Source organism: Sturnira hondurensis, unplaced genomic scaffold (genome assembly GCF_014824575.4).
Source record: "Sturnira hondurensis isolate 20B ecotype Veracruz unplaced genomic scaffold, ASM1482457v3 Scaffold0003693, whole genome shotgun sequence".
Lineage (NCBI taxonomy): Eukaryota > Metazoa > Chordata > Mammalia > Chiroptera > Phyllostomidae > Sturnira > Sturnira hondurensis.
In genome coordinates this window covers 6,181,135-6,201,454 of record NW_028076324.1, presented here as the reverse complement: position 1 = coordinate 6,201,454, position 20,320 = coordinate 6,181,135, and the positions used below count along the sequence as shown (strand labels likewise).

At 44.6% G+C, this 20,320-nt stretch overlaps 1 protein-coding gene across 2 annotated transcripts in view; it reads right to left on the bottom strand.

Annotated features, from left to right (window-relative positions):
• Positions 1–331: 331 nt before the first annotated feature.
• Positions 332–20,320, bottom strand: part of CCDC25 (coiled-coil domain containing 25) — a 38,813-nt gene continuing 18,824 nt past the window's right edge. For both annotated transcript variants that reach the window (XM_037042231.1, XM_037042232.1), the window contains 5 exons: positions 19,464–19,539; positions 14,082–14,185; positions 13,665–13,867; positions 5,337–5,382; positions 332–1,851 (listed from right to left, as the gene is read on the bottom strand). In XM_037042231.1, coding sequence (XP_036898126.1) covers positions 1,822–1,851; positions 5,337–5,382; positions 13,665–13,867; positions 14,082–14,185; positions 19,464–19,539 — 459 coding nt within the window. In that variant the 3' untranslated portion in view covers positions 332–1,821. The remainder of the gene's footprint in view (positions 1,852–5,336; positions 5,383–13,664; positions 13,868–14,081; positions 14,186–19,463; positions 19,540–20,320) is intronic.

The following is a 20,320-nucleotide window of genomic DNA, read 5'->3' as shown; positions in this document are numbered from 1 at the left end:
CCAAAGCTCCGTCTGTGTACGCTGAAACGCTGGGTTCGGGGAGTCCTTCAGGACTAGAAAGCTGAGGCAGGACCGGTGCTGCTGGAGGCAAGGCCTCCGCGTTGTAGATGTCGGCAGCCAAGTAGTAGTTGCCTTAACCAGGCGGGAGAGCGCAGCTGCCGAGGTCACCCGCTTCGACCCGGGGGCATCTGGGGAGAGACGGCCCCTCCATAAAACCAGCCAGACTGGACCTACGACAGGCAGTGGGGTTTTTGTTTTTGTTTCTACAGCCAGAGCCCCCGTAAAACCAGCCGAGGATCGGGATAATAAGCAAACTGTAAGAATTCATATATCAATGTCCTTCCAAATAAAAAGTCTTTATTATATTTTTAAATCACAGGACTCTGGGCTGAATATCATTAGACACACACACACACACACACACACACACATACACACACGATCATTAATTTCTGGAGTTGTCTACCATACTCTGTCTCAAAGTTTGGCCTGTGCCTCAGGGAAAATTTCCAGTTCAACCCCACACACCAACTTGAAATAAAAAGAAACACAGAGTCTTTGGGTTTTAGCCACTGTCCCAAAGTGCCATTAGAGACAGACCATTTGTTGGAGGCCCCTGTTGCTGGGCGGGAACGAGAATCAGAGGGGTGCACACACAGTTCTGGGTGCGGCTTGAAGGCGACTCTCCATGCCTCCTGACCTGCAGGCTGTGATCTCTTTCTCTTTAATTGCGTTGCTTTGTTTTCCTCTACAGGGGCTGCCTCACAGTTTCAATAAAAATGTATCTTCTATTCAGAATCACACCGGAGAACAGGTAGTTTGAATGAGTCTGTACTATTACATATTAAGTTACTGAGCCTACAGTCGAGAAATTTGAACTCTGGGGTTACAACTCGAAATAAATGTTATTTCGAGGTAAATAAACAAATTACTTGGCTAGTTAAGGAAATGCTTAATCTTAAAATCCTAATCACAACCTAGACTTTTGCTTTATGCTGCATTCCAAGACAAAAATCAGGTATCCCACATCCTCACAACGACTCCCGAAGCATCCCTCCCGCTCCTCCCCTCAGCGCCGAGAGAGGTCGAGTCCCGTGGCCGGAGTCGCTGGTGCTCGGACAGGTAAAGACGGCCTCAAGTCCCGCCCTTGACTAACAAAAACCGCTTCCTTCAGTCTGACGGGGCCTTGGTGGAGGCCCCACTCAGGGACAGCGCGGGTGTCGAAAGCAGACGCCAGGGTGCGCTCAGAGGCGAGGACAACTCTGCACGTTGCATCAGATGACAAAACGGAATGTGGACTATGGAGCCAACCCTCTTCTGGACACATCGTCACCATCTTCAGAACCCATGTGCTTCTTTTTCTAATCAGGAAATCAAGGGTGAAAGGAACATTCCTATATATTGCTCACCAACATCATCTTCTTCACAGAAGTGAAGCTATTTTAAGGCTATAAAAAGTTTTTCAAGACATCTGTTTTCAGAGACAGACCACATACCAGAAACGCTTTTCTGAGCCGGTTTGTTCGAAAGCCTAGCCCAAGAACAAGGACGGCCAACTTCTGTGAGCTACCAAGACATGTTCTGGCATGTATATTTTCACTTTCCTAGCGTTACATGCTGTCTTCAAGTCCAACTATATTTGATATATATATATCTGATCCTTTCTGTCAGCAAAAAGCAGAACAATTAAAAAAAAAACTCCCAAGTTGATATTTGTGTAGACTGAAGGTAGAATTTTGGTTGGTTGTTTTTTATAACTCAGAACACGGATGAAATCAAAACATCCCTAAATTCACATCATTGAAAAGTCCTTTTCTCCATTCACATGAATTCATCTGAATCGTTGCCGTCCTGTAGGAAACAAAAAAGTGAAACCATAAAAGCCTTCAAAATAAACAACTCAATTTGTAAAATTTATAATTAAGTGTTAAGTAACAAGCCTCCTTATGCCTAGTTGTCAGGTTCAGAAATAAAAGAGTAAAATAATTAAATTCATTCACAACTTTTCTATCTTAAATTGGTAGTTGTTCAGAAAGGCAGTGAGCAGCCACGTCCCCTAAGTTGCCATTACGTGGCCCCAATCACACTTCGGGTGACCAGCGATGTCCAAACTGTGAACGAAGGCCGACCGACCGCATACAGGGCTCAATGAGAAAACACGAGCACCCCTTTGACAGATCCGCCACATAACACCGTAGGCCGACCAGATGCTGATATGCAAAAATATCAGGAATTTGCAAAAATTTAGGAATTTATCCTAAATTCCACTATGTTGAACTGCAAAAGTTGTCACATATTTGTGACTTCACAGATGGCTTTGATTTTTTTTAAACTAGGGAAAGTCATTAGGAAGCCACAGACTAGTTGCTAAGTTACCTGGCTTGCCAAGTTTTTGATGATAAACCTTACACAGTTGAAATGGACTGATTTGCTCGTGTGGCTCTGAAACAAGTCCTGAAGAACGAGTATAAAAGAAGAGCCCAGAACCCCCTCTGAGATACTGCACACGCTGAGAACACTGCTCCGAAGCCCAACACCCGCTGGCAGTGTCAGTTCTGGTCCGCCTGATCGAAAACGTCACAACTGGGACACGCCACTCGTTCCCGCTTCTCTCCCTGCCCCGCTGCAGGGCAGCTCACTTGTTGGAGAAAGAGAGGGCGCGAGTTATGGGTAGACACGCTTTTCTCCTTCTTAACAGCCATATTTGAGGTATGTAGGCAAATATGAGATCCAGGTAGAAAACAATGGTTTCTGTGAAGTCTGGCTCAACCTTCAGTTTCATTCAGCGGTTTTGGGTGACGGTCTCTTCAAGTAGCCCAATAAACAAGGCGACAGCACACCAGTGTTTGTCTTCTGTGCCAGCACCACAGCTGTGACTGCCCAGAGCGCTGAACCAAAGGGCACGAGAGAGGCAGAGCCGCCCCCGCACCCTGAAGGTTGGCTTTAGATCCCGAACACCACGAGGGAGAAACTCGCCAGGAGGGGTAACTTGGGCTGGGGCAAGGAAAACGCATCGCGCCCTCTGCAGGTTGTGCAGTGCAGTCGCGAAGAGTTCCCATGTGTCCGAGAATCTGTGATGTGGGTACAGTAACTTTTAAATACATCCCTGAGATCTAAGACTTTATTAGGAAAATTTTTATATTTCAGATTCCCTTTAAGAGTCAATATGTTTTTCAATATAGCAAAAATAGGTTTCTTGTCATCCACTTATGAAATGATAAGCACATAAAATGTTAGAAGTAATTATTTATGGTGTCTGATACCAGACTTAGAAAGACTAGAAAGAAATTACAGACTGAAGAGAACTAATCTGAATAGGAGAGCACAAACAAAATCAAAAGCAGCTTCAGGCTGAAAGACCAACAGTTTTCCCACTGGTGAAAGCTAAATTAAAAATTATCTCACATAAATGGCAGTGTTTAGCTGAAAAATCCACTGATCATGTTGCCAAAGATAGTTACAAGGAGAATTAAAGCTTTTTCTTCTGAAGTATGAGGAAAAGCTCAGCAAGCCCTTCCAATGCAAGGAAGAATCAAAGCACCCAGCGCAAAGTTCCTCGGAAACTTGAACCAGATTCAGACCTGGAGTCAGGAACAGGGGTAGCGGAGCCAACAGCGGGAGAGGGAAAGCAGAAGGATTAGTGATCCTTTGGTCCACAAATCTGATTTCCCAACCCGGGAACTTTTAACATCTGTCGACAATCAGATGGGGTTTGCATATATATATATATATATGTATACTCAATGCGTGTATGTTGTGTGTTGACTCCATGATTCTAGAACAACATTAAAACTTAAAAAATCCACAATGATAGGAATGAAAATGCTTAAACTCATAATATAACACAGGTGCCAGGTTTCTGCTGGAGGGCAGCCCTTACATAACAGAGACCCCTGATGAGCCACAACCACCACGGCAAGGACATGACTCGGGACGTGGTGAAGGCTTCTCACTGTTCAACTACTCCATGGGTGTCAAGGAACCTAATGGTTTCCAGAGGAGATTAAACATATCTCCTGTTTTAATGCTGATAATTCGTGCGGTGATAGAAACAGGAAATAGTGATGACCACTTGCACACGCAGCGATCGAGTCAGAGGAGCGCTCTCACGTGTGCCCGCGTCTGAATCTGGAGCAGCCCACGGGGCAGTGCATCTCCTTTTCGCTGCAGCTGTGCACGCCCTCAGAGAGGTTCGCTAACCTCACTAGGCTTATTGAACTAGTAGACGGCAGTTTAAGTCACTAAACTTCAAATTCAAGGCTGTATTTCATCACATAATGGTGCTTTGGAATTTTTTAGGAATAAATTATAAAGACACATCTCTGACCATAAAGAAGCCTCATTAAATTTAGTTCTTCACAGAGATAGAAATAAAGATATTGTCCTTATTAAATTTAGAAGGATATATAGATATGAATAAGATATAAACTCCTATTAACAATTCCAATTCATGCACTAAATATGGGGTTTGACTAGATGACCTTTACGGGACCTTCAATTCTGTTCATTATTTCCAAGTATTAAAGCAGTGTTGTTTAACAGTATTGTTTCACATATGATGATGGAAATGTTCTATTTCTGCACTAATATCATAGACCCTGGCCACAAGCAGTTAGTATGACTGAGAAACTGAATCTGCAAATCAAATCAAATTGTAATGAACTTAAATTTAATAGCCGCAGGCAACCAGTGCCCAGTGCATTGGAGAAAACAGGTCTACAGCACGCGTTCGTGAGCTACACTGTAACACATTCCATGGAGCACACGCACCCACTCAGTTCAGTTCCGCACAGAGAACTGCTTAGAGTAACTAGGTGCTGACGCCAGGAAGACCCTTTCAGCACCACAATACAGACCACCGTTTCTCTTCACCCCAGGTCCCGGGGACTCAGACATCACCTATGCAGCCGCTGGACTACAGGTAAGATCTTAGGGTCAGGCCTTCTGCTTTATTTTTTAATCGAAGGTGGTGAGTTTGTTGTCTCTCAGTTGTAACACAGACTCCACAGTCACGTTAACACAGAACAGTGACCCATACAGGCGCTCTGGCAGGTCTGCAGCTAGAACGGAGGGAACTGAGGCCTGGGAAAGTCCTGTGAGGACTGACAGACCCACACGCGACAACAGACAACGCATGGCACCAGGGGAAATAGCACACACGAGGAAGTCTGCCAGGAAGAGGAGGCAACGCCCAGCAGAACCCACCCGAGAGGGCTGCCAACTCACATCAAGCCACGCACAACATGTCGGTCAGGACTGGCCTGCAAGCTCAATTGCCAAACACTCTCAGTGAAGTATTTCAAGGCACAACATAAGAGCAAATAACTTGAGTGTACCTGATTTGAAGACATATTCTCAACTTTCATTAGTGAAGAATAGCTCCTGGAAGAAAAAAAAATTAAGTAAGGTTATACAGCTGGCAAGTATTAGGTGAACATGACATGTATCCAGCACTGGTGAGGGTCTGTCTTAAAAAAAACAAAACCCTGACCTCAGGGAGACTGCAATATCTAAAGAATAAATATCTATAACCACTGGAGGTGCACTGCACTTCACAGGTTATGAACCGCTCAGTAATACTCATTTCAGGTCCCCTCCACAACAACTGTGTGGCATCATTCAAACGAGGAAATTCTTCTATGGCCAAAAGCAGATACGATTCGCAGCTGAAGTATATGCCCAAAGTGTAGAGGTGGGGACCCAATGGAGGAAATGCGTCAACATGGGCGCGGTTGTGGGGGCACTGTTCTCAGACGAGGTAGGACCCCAACTGAGCCCAGTGAGTGGGGGTGGTGAGGGGGACAGACCCAGAGGACTGCACAAACAAAGGTAACCAGATGGTATCTGTAAGGACATCTCAAACCAACTCAAGCAGGGTCTGAAAGCAAAGTAGTGGAAAATCAGGCTGAACGTGTGGGGCCTGACTGTGTCGTCCTAACTGCGTGAGTTGACACAGTGTGACCAGCAAGAAGCCACAATACACAGTGGAGCAGAGGAGAGACATGTGAGATTTGATAAGTATTAAATATTTACAATATACAAGATTCTGTGCTGAGCCTGGGTGGAGGACAGGATGGGAATAAAATAGAAAAAAGTGAATAAAACAAAGCCTAACTCCCAAAGAATTTACTAGGAGGGAAAATGAGATCTATTCAACAATAGATATGCAAAGAGTTCTATTCAACAATAGATATGCAAAGAGTTCTATTAAAAATACACAAAGAAACAAAGAGACATACAATACGAGCATTCTAAAAAGAATAATCTGTAGCAGACAGAAGAGAAGAAGGGAGATTAAAGCAAAGATCAGTTAATAATGACAGTACTTACCACTTACTAAGTACCCTTTATTTGCTAGGACCTGTGTTACGTATTTCATAAGTTACTGCGCCCCCACAGTCACCTTCTAGGGCAGTGCATCATGTCCACTGCAGACACAGAAGGCAGAGGCAGGGAAGCTCAGGAAGTTATCCAAGGTCCCACAGCTAACAAGTGGAAAAGTTAGGTTTCCAACCTAGGTCTGTCCCCCAGGTCGCTCACACCCCTGCCATCAAGGTCCATTCAATCTATTGCAATATCCCAGCCTGAGGGACTGAATCTGCAGAGTTAACAGCCCTGCCGATAAGAAGGGATAGATCTGGGAGGAACTGACCATGACATGGAGGTTTCTTTCTAGCTTGGGTGAAATAATGCTATGATTGAGAGAAGTGAGAAAGTATTGCAAAGAAGATGTGCTTGGTTTGGGACATGTTACTTTTGAAGTAATGGTGAGACATGCAAGTAAATATGAACTGTAAAAACTGAAAATTGAAGACTAGAGGGCAGGAGAATTGTCACAGAGACAGAGAGCAAGCTGGGAGAAGGCACCCAGAGGGAGACATTAGTAACAGTAAGTGGTATCTATAAGAAATAAGTAAACAGATAAGATCCATAGGCTGCATGAGAGAAAAGAGAAAGGTATGTTAATTAAAAAGTGGTCAGAACAGAAAATCCCAACACTGGCTGTACTTTAAAATCACTTGTGAAGATTAAAAAACATTCAGATGCCCCTCTGTGGGTGTCTACAACCTTGGTTCAAGGGTCACTGGGTCTAAATTCCCACTTAATTGCTGGGAACCACCCTGCCTGGTTTCAGGAACTGAAATCCCCTATGGCTAAGGTTGAGTGAGCGACCTTCAGACCAACCATAAGCCACTAAGGAGACAAAGCTTATCTCCCTGGCAGGAGCACTGCTTCTGCTCCTTTTTCCATAACTGGCCTCCAATGCTTGATCAGTTAGCCAATGACGGGAAAGATTCCCCAAGCGGGGGATCACCTAAGACAGGCATGATCACATGGAGGCCCCAGGGAAGGATTTGGGGGGCTTATGGAGAAAGGAGGTGATGGACCTTCGCCCCTCAGCTTTGACGTAGCCTGAGTCCTTGGTCTGTCTGCAAGAAGTCTCTGAGAATTCCTTGGTTATCTGCCTCCTCTGCCTGACTTAAGCCTGAAAACAATGACAGAGGGTGGTGCAGCCTTGTGCTGGGAATGGCAGGTTCCTCAGGTGATCTGGCATGAGAAAGAGTTCCTCAAAGTCCTGTGAAGCCTGCTTTGCTAAGAGTGCTTTCATTCATATGATAAGGGTCCGAGCAGGAAATGAGTATGTCTCCCAAAGTTTCTGCATCCTCTTTCCTGACAGAGAGTGACTCAGACTAAGCCCTCAGATTTCTTTGAAATGTTATCTACTGTTTGATCCTTGCCGCCTGTTTTCCTGTGTATTACAACCCAATAAAAGCCCCTGGAGGAAGGGACTCCTGGCCCTTCCCTTTTGAGGAATCAGCCACCTCTCCTCCCCAAGCAGATCATGTCTTGGTAGTGTTTACTTTCACCTGAGGTGGATGGGAGGGGGGGGGAACGACTTGTGGGCAAAGCTGCCCCCATGCTTAATGAAGGAGACACACAATTTACCCTTCTTTAGGCCACACATTTCCTCTGAGCTCCATCTATCCCATCAATTCAAGTGCCTGTCTGACTTTTTCTGGATGCCTCAAAGCTATTTTCAGATTCACATACTCACACCCAATTCCTGGTCTTCCCCACTACCAAGGATGGTTGGGTTCTCTCCAGTATTCCCTGCCACGCCCTGCCCCACCAGCTCAAAGAATTGCATAGCTTTCCATTCCATGTCACAAGCAGAGACCCAGGAGTCACCCCTTCCCCTGCCTCTCCCCTCGATCCAATCTGTTTTCATTCAAAACCTGTCCTTTTATCTACAGAATCACTTGTCATTAATCCATGTCGCTCCACCTCCACGTGGCCGCCACTGTCCTAGCTAGCACTGCCTTTCACGTGGACAATGGCAATAGCTTCCTACCTGGCCTAGCCACACCCACTTGTTCCCTTTCCATTCAGGTCAGAGAAGTAACCTCTCTGCTACCTTAGCCCACGAACCTTACCATGCTACCCCTTGCTTGATGACCTCATCAAACTCTCTGGATGAAGACGAACACGGTCAATGAGGCCCCGCACCGACTGGCACCTCAGCCCAGTGACCCCGCAGGCCAGCTGCTCCAGACACGTGGGCTTACCTTCAGTCCTGTTTGCCTCGCTCCCTCCCTCCTGCACAGGGTCTCTGCCACGGAGTTCCCTCTGCTTAGAGCACCTTCCCACCCCACCCCCGCACCCTTTAACTAGTAGTGTCCACTTAGCTCAAGAACCACTGACAGCGTCAGGGAAGCTAATCTCTGTTACTTATTCATCCATAATATGCTGACTGCACACTTACTGCATATGCAAAGCGCTGGGTCACACGTATGGGGATTCAGGATGCACATAAGTATTTGTTTGAAGGAGCTTATCATCAAGATGAAGAGCTATGGTACCCAGCATTGTTTATAGAAGGCAGCAGCAGTGAGTCAGAGAGAACAAAGGGAGGCACAATTAAAACGGTCATTGTCATCCTTTTAGTCCATGGTCTCATCATTACCTCTTCCTGCATGATGTCACTAAACTCATCACCCTTACAAGCCTACTTCTTTCTGACATCCCAAGAAACCAATAATGGCTCCTTATCACTTACAACGTGAAGTTTTGGACTGAACAAAACCTTTCACTATTTTTATTTCCCTGTGCACAACCTTGACTCTGGCCTTGCCAACTTGTTCATTCCTTGCCTTACAGGCTGCATGGTATAGCAGACGTATACACTCTGGAATCACAGACTTGAGTTTGAATTCCTTCTTTAACACTTATCAGCTACAACCTTTTATTTGTCACACATTAATCCCCCTGCAGAAGTGATCTTTGCCCCCAAATCAAGTTCACATCAATGTTCAAACTGACGACACATAAACCTGTGTGACTTGCCATCTCACCTGGGTCTCATCCTTCTGACTCCCATCAACAGAGCCTTGGATCCCAGCGCTGACCTCCCAGACTCCCACTTTAATCACCCCTGCCTCAGGCAGCCAGTACCCCACCCTTTGTCTTTTCTGATTTGTTACTCGCTTATCCTCTAACAGCTACACTTCCTTGACTCTTATTTCAATATCCACACATGAGCTTGATTCTGACGTTAATAAAGTTTGCTACAATACCACAAAAGCCCGGTAGGAGAACACAAAATTAAAATAGGGCAGGCAGGCTTTCACTGGGTTACATCACCAGATGTAACCACTGAAGACTTATAAGAACTCTGTGACCATAACTGGTTGGGCTCCTAAACCACCTGCAGAACAAGCAAACGCCCCTGTGCTAATTGCACTGTTTGATAAATCAGACTCTCTGCACTGTCAATAAATAACACTCCCTGTACTGTAATTGTGTGACCAAAAAAACCTTTTTATTCAACATGCCTGGGCTGGAACTAGGATGTTCACAAATGCTTCATCATCTATTACCCATTATTCTTATCACACAACCCCACCTGACCACTGAGTCAGCCAACCATTTGCCCACACCAATCAGAAAACAAATGATGTAACTTTGTGGTCTCCTTCCCCCTAGCAAACCATCTCTTTGATCATCAGCCCCTTGCAGCTTCTGTCTGTAGAAACCTTGCCCTATCCACATGCCCACACCCCTCCCCACGTCCTGCCTTGGAGTGTATTCTCGGTTCATGCTGAGGGCTATGTTCTCTGGTTTGCAAATCATTATCTGAATAAAAATTTTAAATTTCTCAGACGGATCCTTTGGGCTTCTGTGTACTGCACGAATTCAGCTCCTCAGATGGCATGACATCCCTGTGACTCGCTGAGGGCGCCGTGGGCACTCCCCCCCAGTGTCTCCCCCAGAGACGGGATCCTCTACGCGGTGGGCTTGCTGTGTCTGTGTCCACCTGCACTAGTATGAACATTTATCTTTCTGCTGACTTTACTTCCACTCCTTTTCACACTCTGCTCAGCTCTAAGCAGTAACATCCATCAAGTCACAGGTAGGATGTGCTGTTTTTCTCTAATACTCATTAAAATAATTAACTGTTAAAACACGTCAGTGGACATGCCACCTAACTCACCGCATGTGCCACCAGTGATATTCTCGCCACACTTGGAGTGACCTGATCCTGAGCTGCCTGTCGACTTACATGAGTGAACAAAGGAACGATCACTCTCAAACACACACACACACACAAATAGAAGCCTTCCCTACGTCTATGGGACACCGACAAGCACCAGCCTGAAGGGCTTCTCTGAAGGCCCACTGTTCGAAACCAAACACAGACAGGAGACTTAGGAGGCAGGAGAGATGTCCTGCCTCCTAACTCTCCAGGGAAGACCACTTCCCAGACTCCAAAGACTTTCAAAATCCATGCTGAGTCTCTTCTGCTTTCTCTGAACTCTATGTACGGCTTCCAGCAGAACAGGCATCCTTCCCACACCCAGCCCCAAGCAAAGATTCTCTAAACTAAAACCCCACTAGCTCTTAGGCTGACAGGGCAAATATGAGCTAAAGAGCCAATGAACAGTATGGGTAAGTGAGAATGTTAAGTGTAAGGAAGGGACAATTTTCATTATTGTTTAAATGAATAAAATGATTAACAGAAGGTGTTAATATACTGCTACTACCTAACCTGCCAACAACCCAAACATTTCTAAAAACTACCTAGAAAGGGATGCGCAGTGTGTAGGCTTGTTCACGCAACCAGATTGTTGCAGTGTCTGCACCCGAGGACACGGAGCACAGCGCCCTCTCTGCTCTGGGCAAAGGGCTGATGGGCAGGACCCTGACGAGAGCTCAAAGACCCTGGACTCTACGAGAACACTTCCATCCATTTCTGCCCCTAGTAAAAACCAGAAATAGAAAGCTTTCTGTCATCCTTGTTCAAAAAGTTAGAATGGAGTCCAAAGTATAAATAATGGTGTTAGACTTGGAAAGAAGTTGGAATGTAGCTCTTCAGAATACTGGGGTAAGTACTTTTTCACTGAAATCATATGGAAACACTGGGGGTGCTGCCTGGGATAAGAATACTTTCTTGATTTATTTGTGGAATCCCCCCGAAGATTCAAAAGTCAATTTCTCAAGCAATCACAGCGACTAAAGCGGACATTCCTCACCAGACGGTCCAAATAAAAAAATCAATAGTTGGTGAAATTCAATGGTGTTTTCACTGTTAAAAAGCCAAGCGAAAGGCTTTAGAACAGGAAGATTTTACAGGCACAGCATTTGATCTCGCGGGTGGAAGAGTCAAAGACAGACATCCAGGTGATGCCAGCACCGGGAATGTGAACACGGATTAAACAACATCAGGAGCCTGAATGTGTAGCTGGAATTTCACAAAAGCTGCAGAAGACGGCACACCGACCGCAGCTCTGCACACGCCAAGCAAACCTCCGGCACGTCAGTGCCTCGGTTCCTCACGCCACAGCCCTGCCTCACGCGCTCCCACTTTGGGAAGCACGAGGAAGTCTTATCTGTGGCACATGTTTCACAGAAATAAACATACCAACTGTTTTTGGTTTTCTGAGGCCCATGGTAATTTATTAAAAATGAAGCAGAGCCCTGGCTGGTGTAGCTCAGTGGATTGAGCACGGGCCTGCGAACCAGACAATCGCGGTTCAATTCCCAGTCAGGGCACATGCCTGGGTTGCTTGCCAGTTCCCTGCAGGCCAACTCCCAGCAGGGGACGCACGAAAGGCAACCATACATTGATGTTTCTCTTTCTCTACTTCCCTTCCCTTCTAAAAATAAATAAATAAAATATTTAAAAAAAAACGAAGCAGAAGGGATAAAACTGCAGAGGAAAATATGGACTGGAAAAGTGACTTCAGTTTATTCCACTTACATTTTCCTTTTTATATACGTGCACCAGAGTGATGTAAAAATCTGCCTGAAGAAGCAAAGGGAGAAACTACAAGTGTCTAGATGCAGCTTAGAAAATGGGAATGATGAATAAGCCAGGTTTCAAGGAAACTGGCTCAGAACACGGCGTGATAACTCACTTTAATGCTGCACCATTCTCAAAGGGAGCGACACACCGCAACCTCTTTTTCTGTTTGGTATACTTAACACAAGATGTGTATGGGCAACTGTGGGAGAACCTAGGATTCTGTGACTTGAAGTCACAGGATCAACTTCCTTCTTTCACTGAGAAAAACGAGAAGCCTCTTCAGGTGGAGAACTGTGTACATCCACACAGCTCAGTGCGGCAGGCAGAGCAATGATCCTCCCTAACGACGTCCACAGGCCCAGGCCCAGGACCCACGAATGTGTTGCCTCCAATGGCAAAGGGACTATGTTGCAGAGGTGGTTAAGGATCTTAGACGGGGAGATACTGTCATGGATTATCTGGGTGAACGCAAGGTCACCACCTTGGAACTTACAAGCAGAGAAGCTATAAGTTATGATCGAAAAGGGGGCCCTGACTGTGGAAGAAAGGCCAGACTTGTGGTGCTGCTGGCTTTGCAGGTGGAAGGAGAGGTGAAAAGCCAAGAACCGTGGGCGGCTTCTAAGGGCTGGAAAAGAAAACAGAGTCCCCCTCGAGCCCCAGAGAGGAACACAGCCCAGCCGACGCTTGGGTCTGAGCCCGGTGAGAACCACATCAAACTCTGAACATACAGGACTATAAAATAATAGACCTATGTTGTTTGAAGCCGCTAAATTTGTGGTAGTTTGTTATAATAGCAATAGAAAACTAATACAGTCAAGTGCTCTCATGGCCTTACACACTAGAATTTCAAGATCCAAATTATATTTTAACTACTATGTATTATTTTAACATGCGGCGTTTTGGAGCAGACCTCACTGCATTCATTGCTTTAAACTTTGAACATGTAAAAAAGAGGTTTTAAAAACAACCTTTCAAAGATACTCACACTGGCCTTTAGGGCTGAAACAACTTTACTTAGATATCGTAGTTTGTCAATGTCAAACACTTAATATAGCATCCCTTCTTTTCCTGAAGATGTTTACAAACACACTTTCAAGATTACTTATGATTGTTTCTCCAAGAATAAAATAAGCTATTTTATTGTATACACTCTCATATCTTGCTGCTATAGAAGGGCCATTCACTTGACCAACACCTTTGTACAAATGTATTGTTAAGTCATTTAAAGCTGAGCTTGTTATATGCATAAAGCTCAGTATATCATTCCCCCACCAGGATATCATTCTCACAGGCTAATCCTTGATTAAAGTCACAGTGAAGCCTCCTCAAGGCCAATACCTATTCCACAGCTCCAACATACCTAAGTTCATCCATTTCTCTCTTCTTCTTCATCTCTTCCTTTTCTTTCCTCTTCATTTCCTGAATTTGGGCCTTTTTCTCATTCCTCTCCTCACGGTCTCTGCACTCCTTCTCCGCTGCTAGGTCTGGGAACCGCTCTGTTTTAGTCTTTTCTAACCGGTTCAAGATCTCATTCACTTTCTTCTCCACTGTCACAATTTTCACCTGTGAAGGAGAGGGGGAATACCAATGAATCTTCACTGGACGGTTATCCCCCAGAACAGGGGAGAGGCTTTCCAGGGCTTAGCAACCCGGCTGAACGCCCTCTGGAAAACACACATCACGTGCTGAGAACGCAACGACGGAGACGTCAGACAGAACCCACGTCGCTCCACTCGGTGGCAGGACCCCACCTCCCTCAGTGGCGCAGAACACTTACATCCTTCTGCCTGTGAAAGCCTATCTGTCCCACGTCCATGTCGGCTGTCTTCTTCAGGTTAGACCACGGTGTGTAGACCACATTAACGTTGTTCATCTTGCAGCCTGCCGAGAGAGACGGTCATCAACACGCAGGCAGGATGACATTGAGCAAAGGGGCAAATTTACCCACGGGCAAGTCACGGAGATCCAGCGAAGGAAGCAGCTTAGAATGAACAAGGCATCAAGTGGTTCAAACCATGAAACACTTAGAAAGAAAACCCACGAAAGGCCAATAGTAAAGTTGACAAACACAATTCAAGCCAAGTATTACAGTGGGGTCCAGGGTTCACATCAGGGACTTCTGAGACTCACTGGAATTGAATGCAAATTTATTAAATGCATGTTACAGAGAAAATGCCCAAACAGGTGAGCTTGGATTCCCACAGGAGTCCTTGATCCACTAGAGGTTAAGCAGCACGAAAAAGCAAAAAGTCATGGCCTGGGATCCAGAGACCAGCACTCCATCCTGGCCCTACCACACACCAGCCACGTCACTTTGGGCAAGTCCTCATGGCTCTCGCAGTGAGGAAACTGAACAGTGTAGTAAAATCGTGGGGGTTTTTTTGATTTGTTTCTTTTAGCAATGGAACCTCTTTTGCCAAAGAAACACATCAAGGTGATCGAAGCAGAGTTGCTCCAGATGAAAGGGAAGCCAGGCCCCGTTTGCTCCCCTGGCCCCCAATGCCCACATCAACAGCCTGCAGGCAGCTCGCAGAATCAGTTTAATTGCTGGTCCAACACTCTTCAAAGCCCTTTGATATTAGATGGCAAATTACTTTATAGTTTATTAAATCACTCCATACACGGGAGAAATCTGATGACCACCACGTACTTCGCTTATGAAGTTTTCCTGCCTGAGAATTCACGGCGCTACCCTACTCAACAGGAAGTACCAGACTGATCCATAGGATGGGGTCTCTACAACCGGGATATTCTCCGCTCTAACAGGGTCCATGTCCTGAAAGACAAAGAGGTGCCTCCAGACAAGGAGACTAGAGACATGACAAGGAAAGGGAACACGTGATCCTGGATCAGAAAAAACGCTACAGAGGGACAGGGTGGGACGCTGGGAAAACGTATGTACAGACTGTGTTTCTGGTAACTGTATCTGATCCATGTTGAATTTCCTTAATTGATCACTGTAATGCAGTTACTGAAGAAAATACCCTTGTTCTCAGGACGGAAATGATGAGTGTAATCTACAGTTTTCTTTCATATTATTCAGCTGAAAAAGTTAATCATGAGTGTGTTATAGAGAGAAAGGAAATACAGAAAAATGGTTGAATCTAAGTGAAGAGTATATGAGAGCTGTTTTACTTGCAACTTTTCTGTAGGTTTCAGATTTTTCAAAATTGAGTTTTTCACAAACCTCCAACGTGCAAGGAGGATACAACCACAGACTAGACAAGGGATCGTGTCTTCTAAGCCTAAAGGAGGGCAGAAAAGTACACGAGTAACTGCAATTGGAAGTAGAACTCACCAAATACCAGGAAGGTTCAGGTGAAGTGCTAAGGTGATACAGGGGGACAGTGGGCGCTCAAAGGGAGGGAGAGGCCCACGAGAGGGCTGCACAGCTTAGTGGGTCAGACGGAAGACTTCAAGTCAGACTGTCTGCCTCCAAATGCAGCCTCCGCTACGTGTCAGAGCTCTGACACCTTGGGCTAAGTTCCTTAATTCTCTTTAAGCTCTGCTTCCCCATCTATAAAACGACAATAATCATCTCTAATTTACCTGGGTCGATAAATAGAATAGTTTGTAAAGTGCTAGGAATATAATTAAGATTCATTGTTAGCGATTACTACAACTATTATGTGGACCTTGAACCTGAGCTTGGATCTGGACTTGTGATGATTGACAAGAAGTACAAAACTGAGAGCAGAGGGAACGATACAATCTTGCACCATGTAACATTTTGGTTACTGACAAACTGCCTATGACGGTTGTCCCATAAGATTATAATGAAGCTGAAAATTTTCTATCGCCTAGTGATGTATAAATGGCATTCAGAATAAGATGTTCAAAAGGGTTCATCCATGACTTCTAAGAGTTTGCCAAGGACCAGGAGGTTGCAAAAAATCAACAAGGCTGTGGTTGAGATGGCAACCAGCTTTAACCTGGGTGTGGGTGAGTATGACATTGAGGAGTCCTAGAGGTGGCTCCCGAGGAGGTGACTAATGAGGAGTAATTGGAACTGGAACAGGAATGCAGAGGTGAAGAAGAGGCAAGAGAACAGGAAACTTCAGAATAAGAAAACAAAGAGCTCTCAAGGAAATTCGCAATGAAGTAGGGTGTGGCAGAGGCTTTTGCAAACTTTAGTAAGATCCTTAAAAAGTTAGAAAACATGGAACCCCAACATGGAAAAGTTTTCATTAATAGAGAAGGATTTTTATGGTACATTGTCTGCTTATAAGCAAATCTGTGGTGGAAAAAAACAAAACACCAAGCAAACACCATGGACCTTTTTCTGAAAAGAGTGATATCTCAAGAAGAGCCTCAGGCAGGGCCCCCAGGAGGTGGTCCGGGGGAAGGCAGTGCTGTCATAGGAGACGCCAGTTCTGTGCGTGTTATTGCACCTGAAGACCCTCCCATGGGACAAGACATGGAGGTGGGACATGGTGACAATGGAGATCCCGACTCTGTGTAGGCCTAGGCTAAGGTGTCTATCAGTGTCTTCGTTTTTAACAAAAAGTAAAAAATATACATGATAAATTAAAAACGGAAAGAAGTTTATAAAATAAGATTATATAAAAAGAAAATACTTTTGTACAGCTATACAGTGTGTATTTTGAGCTATTATTACAAAGAGTTAAAGTTAAAAAATTAAAGTTACAGTAAGCTAAGGTTACATTGAAGAAAATATTTTTTATGAACTTAGTGCAGCATAAGAACACAGTATTTACAAAAGCTACAGCAGTGAACAGTGGCATTCTAGGCCTTCACTCACCCAGTAATTCACTTGGGGGCAACTTCCAGTCCTGAAAGCTCCGTACACAGGTTTGCCATTTTTTATCTTTTACACCACATTTTTTACTGTACATTTTTTATGCTTAGATGTACCAATACTTGCAATTGTGTTACAATCGCCTACAGTATTCACTACATTAACACGCTGTACAGGTTTGCGGCCCGGGAGCAATAAGCTACACGTGTAGGAGGCTACACCGTCTAGGTTTAGGAAAGTCTAGGTTTGTGGAAATTCACTGTACGGTGTTTATACAATGATAAAACCGCCTAACGATGCATTTCTCAGAACGTATCCCCATGGTTAAGCAACACATGACTGTAAAAGCAAAGGCGCAAGGTGGGAAAACAGCAAATATTTGCTTTGGCTGGAGCGTGAAACGTGTGAAGGAAAAGGAGTCCTGTAATCGGATCAAAGATGCTTAAACTGCCAGCGCAAGAAGCTTGGACTTAATTGTATAGACAAGGTGGGTTGTCATGAAAAGTGTGCAAACTTTTAGAAAGTTTAATCTGGAAAGAGTAGAAGATGAAGAGAAACAGGATCACCAGATTCTATGAAGACAAACTAGTTGAACCACACCTTCCTTGATTCTGAAGGCGGAAGGAGGTCAAGCGCAGAGGAAAATATTTTAACTCCACAGTGACACACGTGGAGTGTACTTCGCAAATCTCACGGCAAAGACACTCTTCTTCACTCCTCAGCACCCTCTGCTACTCACTCAGGACAGCGAGACTCTCAGGCCCAGCTCCTTTTTCTGCTAAGTGAGCCACGGCTGTGAAAGGGGGACGAGGAGAGAAGAGTAATTCTATGTCAAGACTTCTTTTCCTGTTTGCTCTAGAACTAGTAATCTATAAACAGATTAAGAAGAAAGAGCCTGGGCCAAGAAGGCCCTCTAAGAAAGTCACATCTGCTAGCCAGGGCAGAAGAGGTTGCAACACACCAGGAAAGAAGATAATGATGGTTTTAATTTACACCATTTTTAATGTCAATAACTGAGTATCTTAACTGGAAATCTTGGACACTGTTCTACTAACGAAAATGGAATGCCCTACCCTGGCCAAGTGGCTCAGCTGGTTGGAGCATTGTCCCGTACACTGAAGGGTTGTGGGTTCAATTCCCCATTAGAGAACATACCTAGGCTGCGGGTTTGATCCCTGGTCAGGGCGCGTATGGGAGGCAACAGATAGATGTTTCTCTCTCAGGTCAATGTGTCTCTCTCTCCCCCTTCCTCTCTCTCTAAAATCAATAAACATATCCTCAGTGAGGATTAAAAAATTTTAAGAAAGGAATGTCCAAAGACTAACGGCAACTTAATGATTTATGGAGTTAAAAGAAAGTAAGTGGTTCTACAAGACTAGACTTCCACTTTCTTCGACTTGGTAACTGAAACATTAAAGCTGCTTGAATTAGACTCAGAAACACAGTCTACGTGATGGGGAAGAGGGCACACCCCCCCAGCTCCTGTTTGGTAATCACCAGCCCCGGTACCGGCTACTGGCTATGTGTCTGCCCCATGCTATCTTTTAACCTTTCCTTCCAACCCTCTGGATCTTCCTCCAACGTCATATCAAACCAAACTTACCTCTACCCTATGCAGGTCTATATCCTATACCTAAAACCCAATCTAGTGACTCAAACATTCTTCGCAGAACACTACCTCCTGGCTCCCCTGTTAACCCCCACCTCCACCTCAATAACGGTCCTTGTTAACCCACAGCACTGACCCATTAAATCTTGCACAGTAGAAACAAAGCACCGCGCCCAGCATCACAGGCCCTTCCCACACGTAACACCCACTGTTCCCCGCCCTCTGCACAGCAGAATCAGGGGGGCACTGGCAGCGGCTCGTCCTCCCAGATTACCCCAGATCAGTTCAACGAACCGCTCCCAGAGATAAAGATCAACTGAGCTGATATCTTCAGTTTACAGGGAGACAAAAGTCAGGGAGAAAGGAAGAAGAAAAAGCAGAAAAGAGTGATTTGGAGATTTGAGTTCCAGTATCTAATGACAAACAGTGGAAATGAAGACACCAAACAACATTAAAAATAAAGCCATAAGACACATTTCTTTCTTAGCTATTAACGTAACCCGACTTCCAAAAGTCTCTCTACAAACAACCTTAAGAGCAGGCAGGTATGGGCAACCTACTATTCAAGATAAGAAAAACAAGTTAAAAAAAGAGTCAAGACAGGGTCATAAACATCAGAGGGGAGGAGAGATTAGTCTTTAGTTCTTTAACAGGTAGCAGAACTGCCATCTTAAAAAACATGTTAGTCCTCTGACTCAAGCTAAAGTCAGGAACATGTTCCCTAAAATGTAATCCATTTCAGACACAGAGAAATCAGTGCTAATTCTGAAAACACTTCTAGGAAAACTGACCTTGGATGCTATTGGCCTTCACAAGATGGGCGCAATCCATTAATACTTCCTTTGGAATGTCTTCTATCTTCTCCCCCTGAAACACAAAAGTAGACCAAATGGGCCAGGGCTCTGCTACTGACTGACACCAGAGCACTCCCTCAGCTTTGCTGCCTCACCAGGCACAACGTTACTAAAAGCAAGGGCTCTTTAACTGTATTTCAGAAAAATGACGTCTGTTACAGGAGCGTTTTAAACTAAGAAGGCAGTAATACAGAAAATATTGATACATAAGTGAAAGACACCAACAAAGGGTATAAGACTACTAAAATATTAACTGTAATTATGTCTAAGTAATTTCTCCCTCTTTCTTCTCATTCTTACCTCTGGAAACCTTGTGGGGAAGGTTTCTAGACAACTGGATGTGTTCTTAGCTGAGGTCCCTCGTGACCTTCCTCTCAAAAAGACTTGTTTTGAACCTCAAACATCTATCCCCAGCCCTAATCAGGAAGCAAGCTCGTGGTGTGTTAAATAAAACCATCCACCGTAAGGGAGAAATAATATTGATTCTTTCCTCTACAGATACTGTATCAAAGTCAAAGCTGAATAAGCAAAGCCTTTCCAGAAGAACAAAAATATTTGAGGCCAGAGCAAATGGAAATCCACTCAGTACTGACTCCTACCAGGCATGGGATTACAGAAGCACTTCTGTCTGGGAAAGAAATGTTCTACCTACATAAATATTTTAGATAAATTACGGGTGTTCCATTATGTTTCTACATATGGGTTTTTTTTTTGGTTTGTTTATATTAAATGTTTTAAATGGGAATCTCTTAAATACATCAATTTTGACCCCAAACTACATGATTAATATTTGT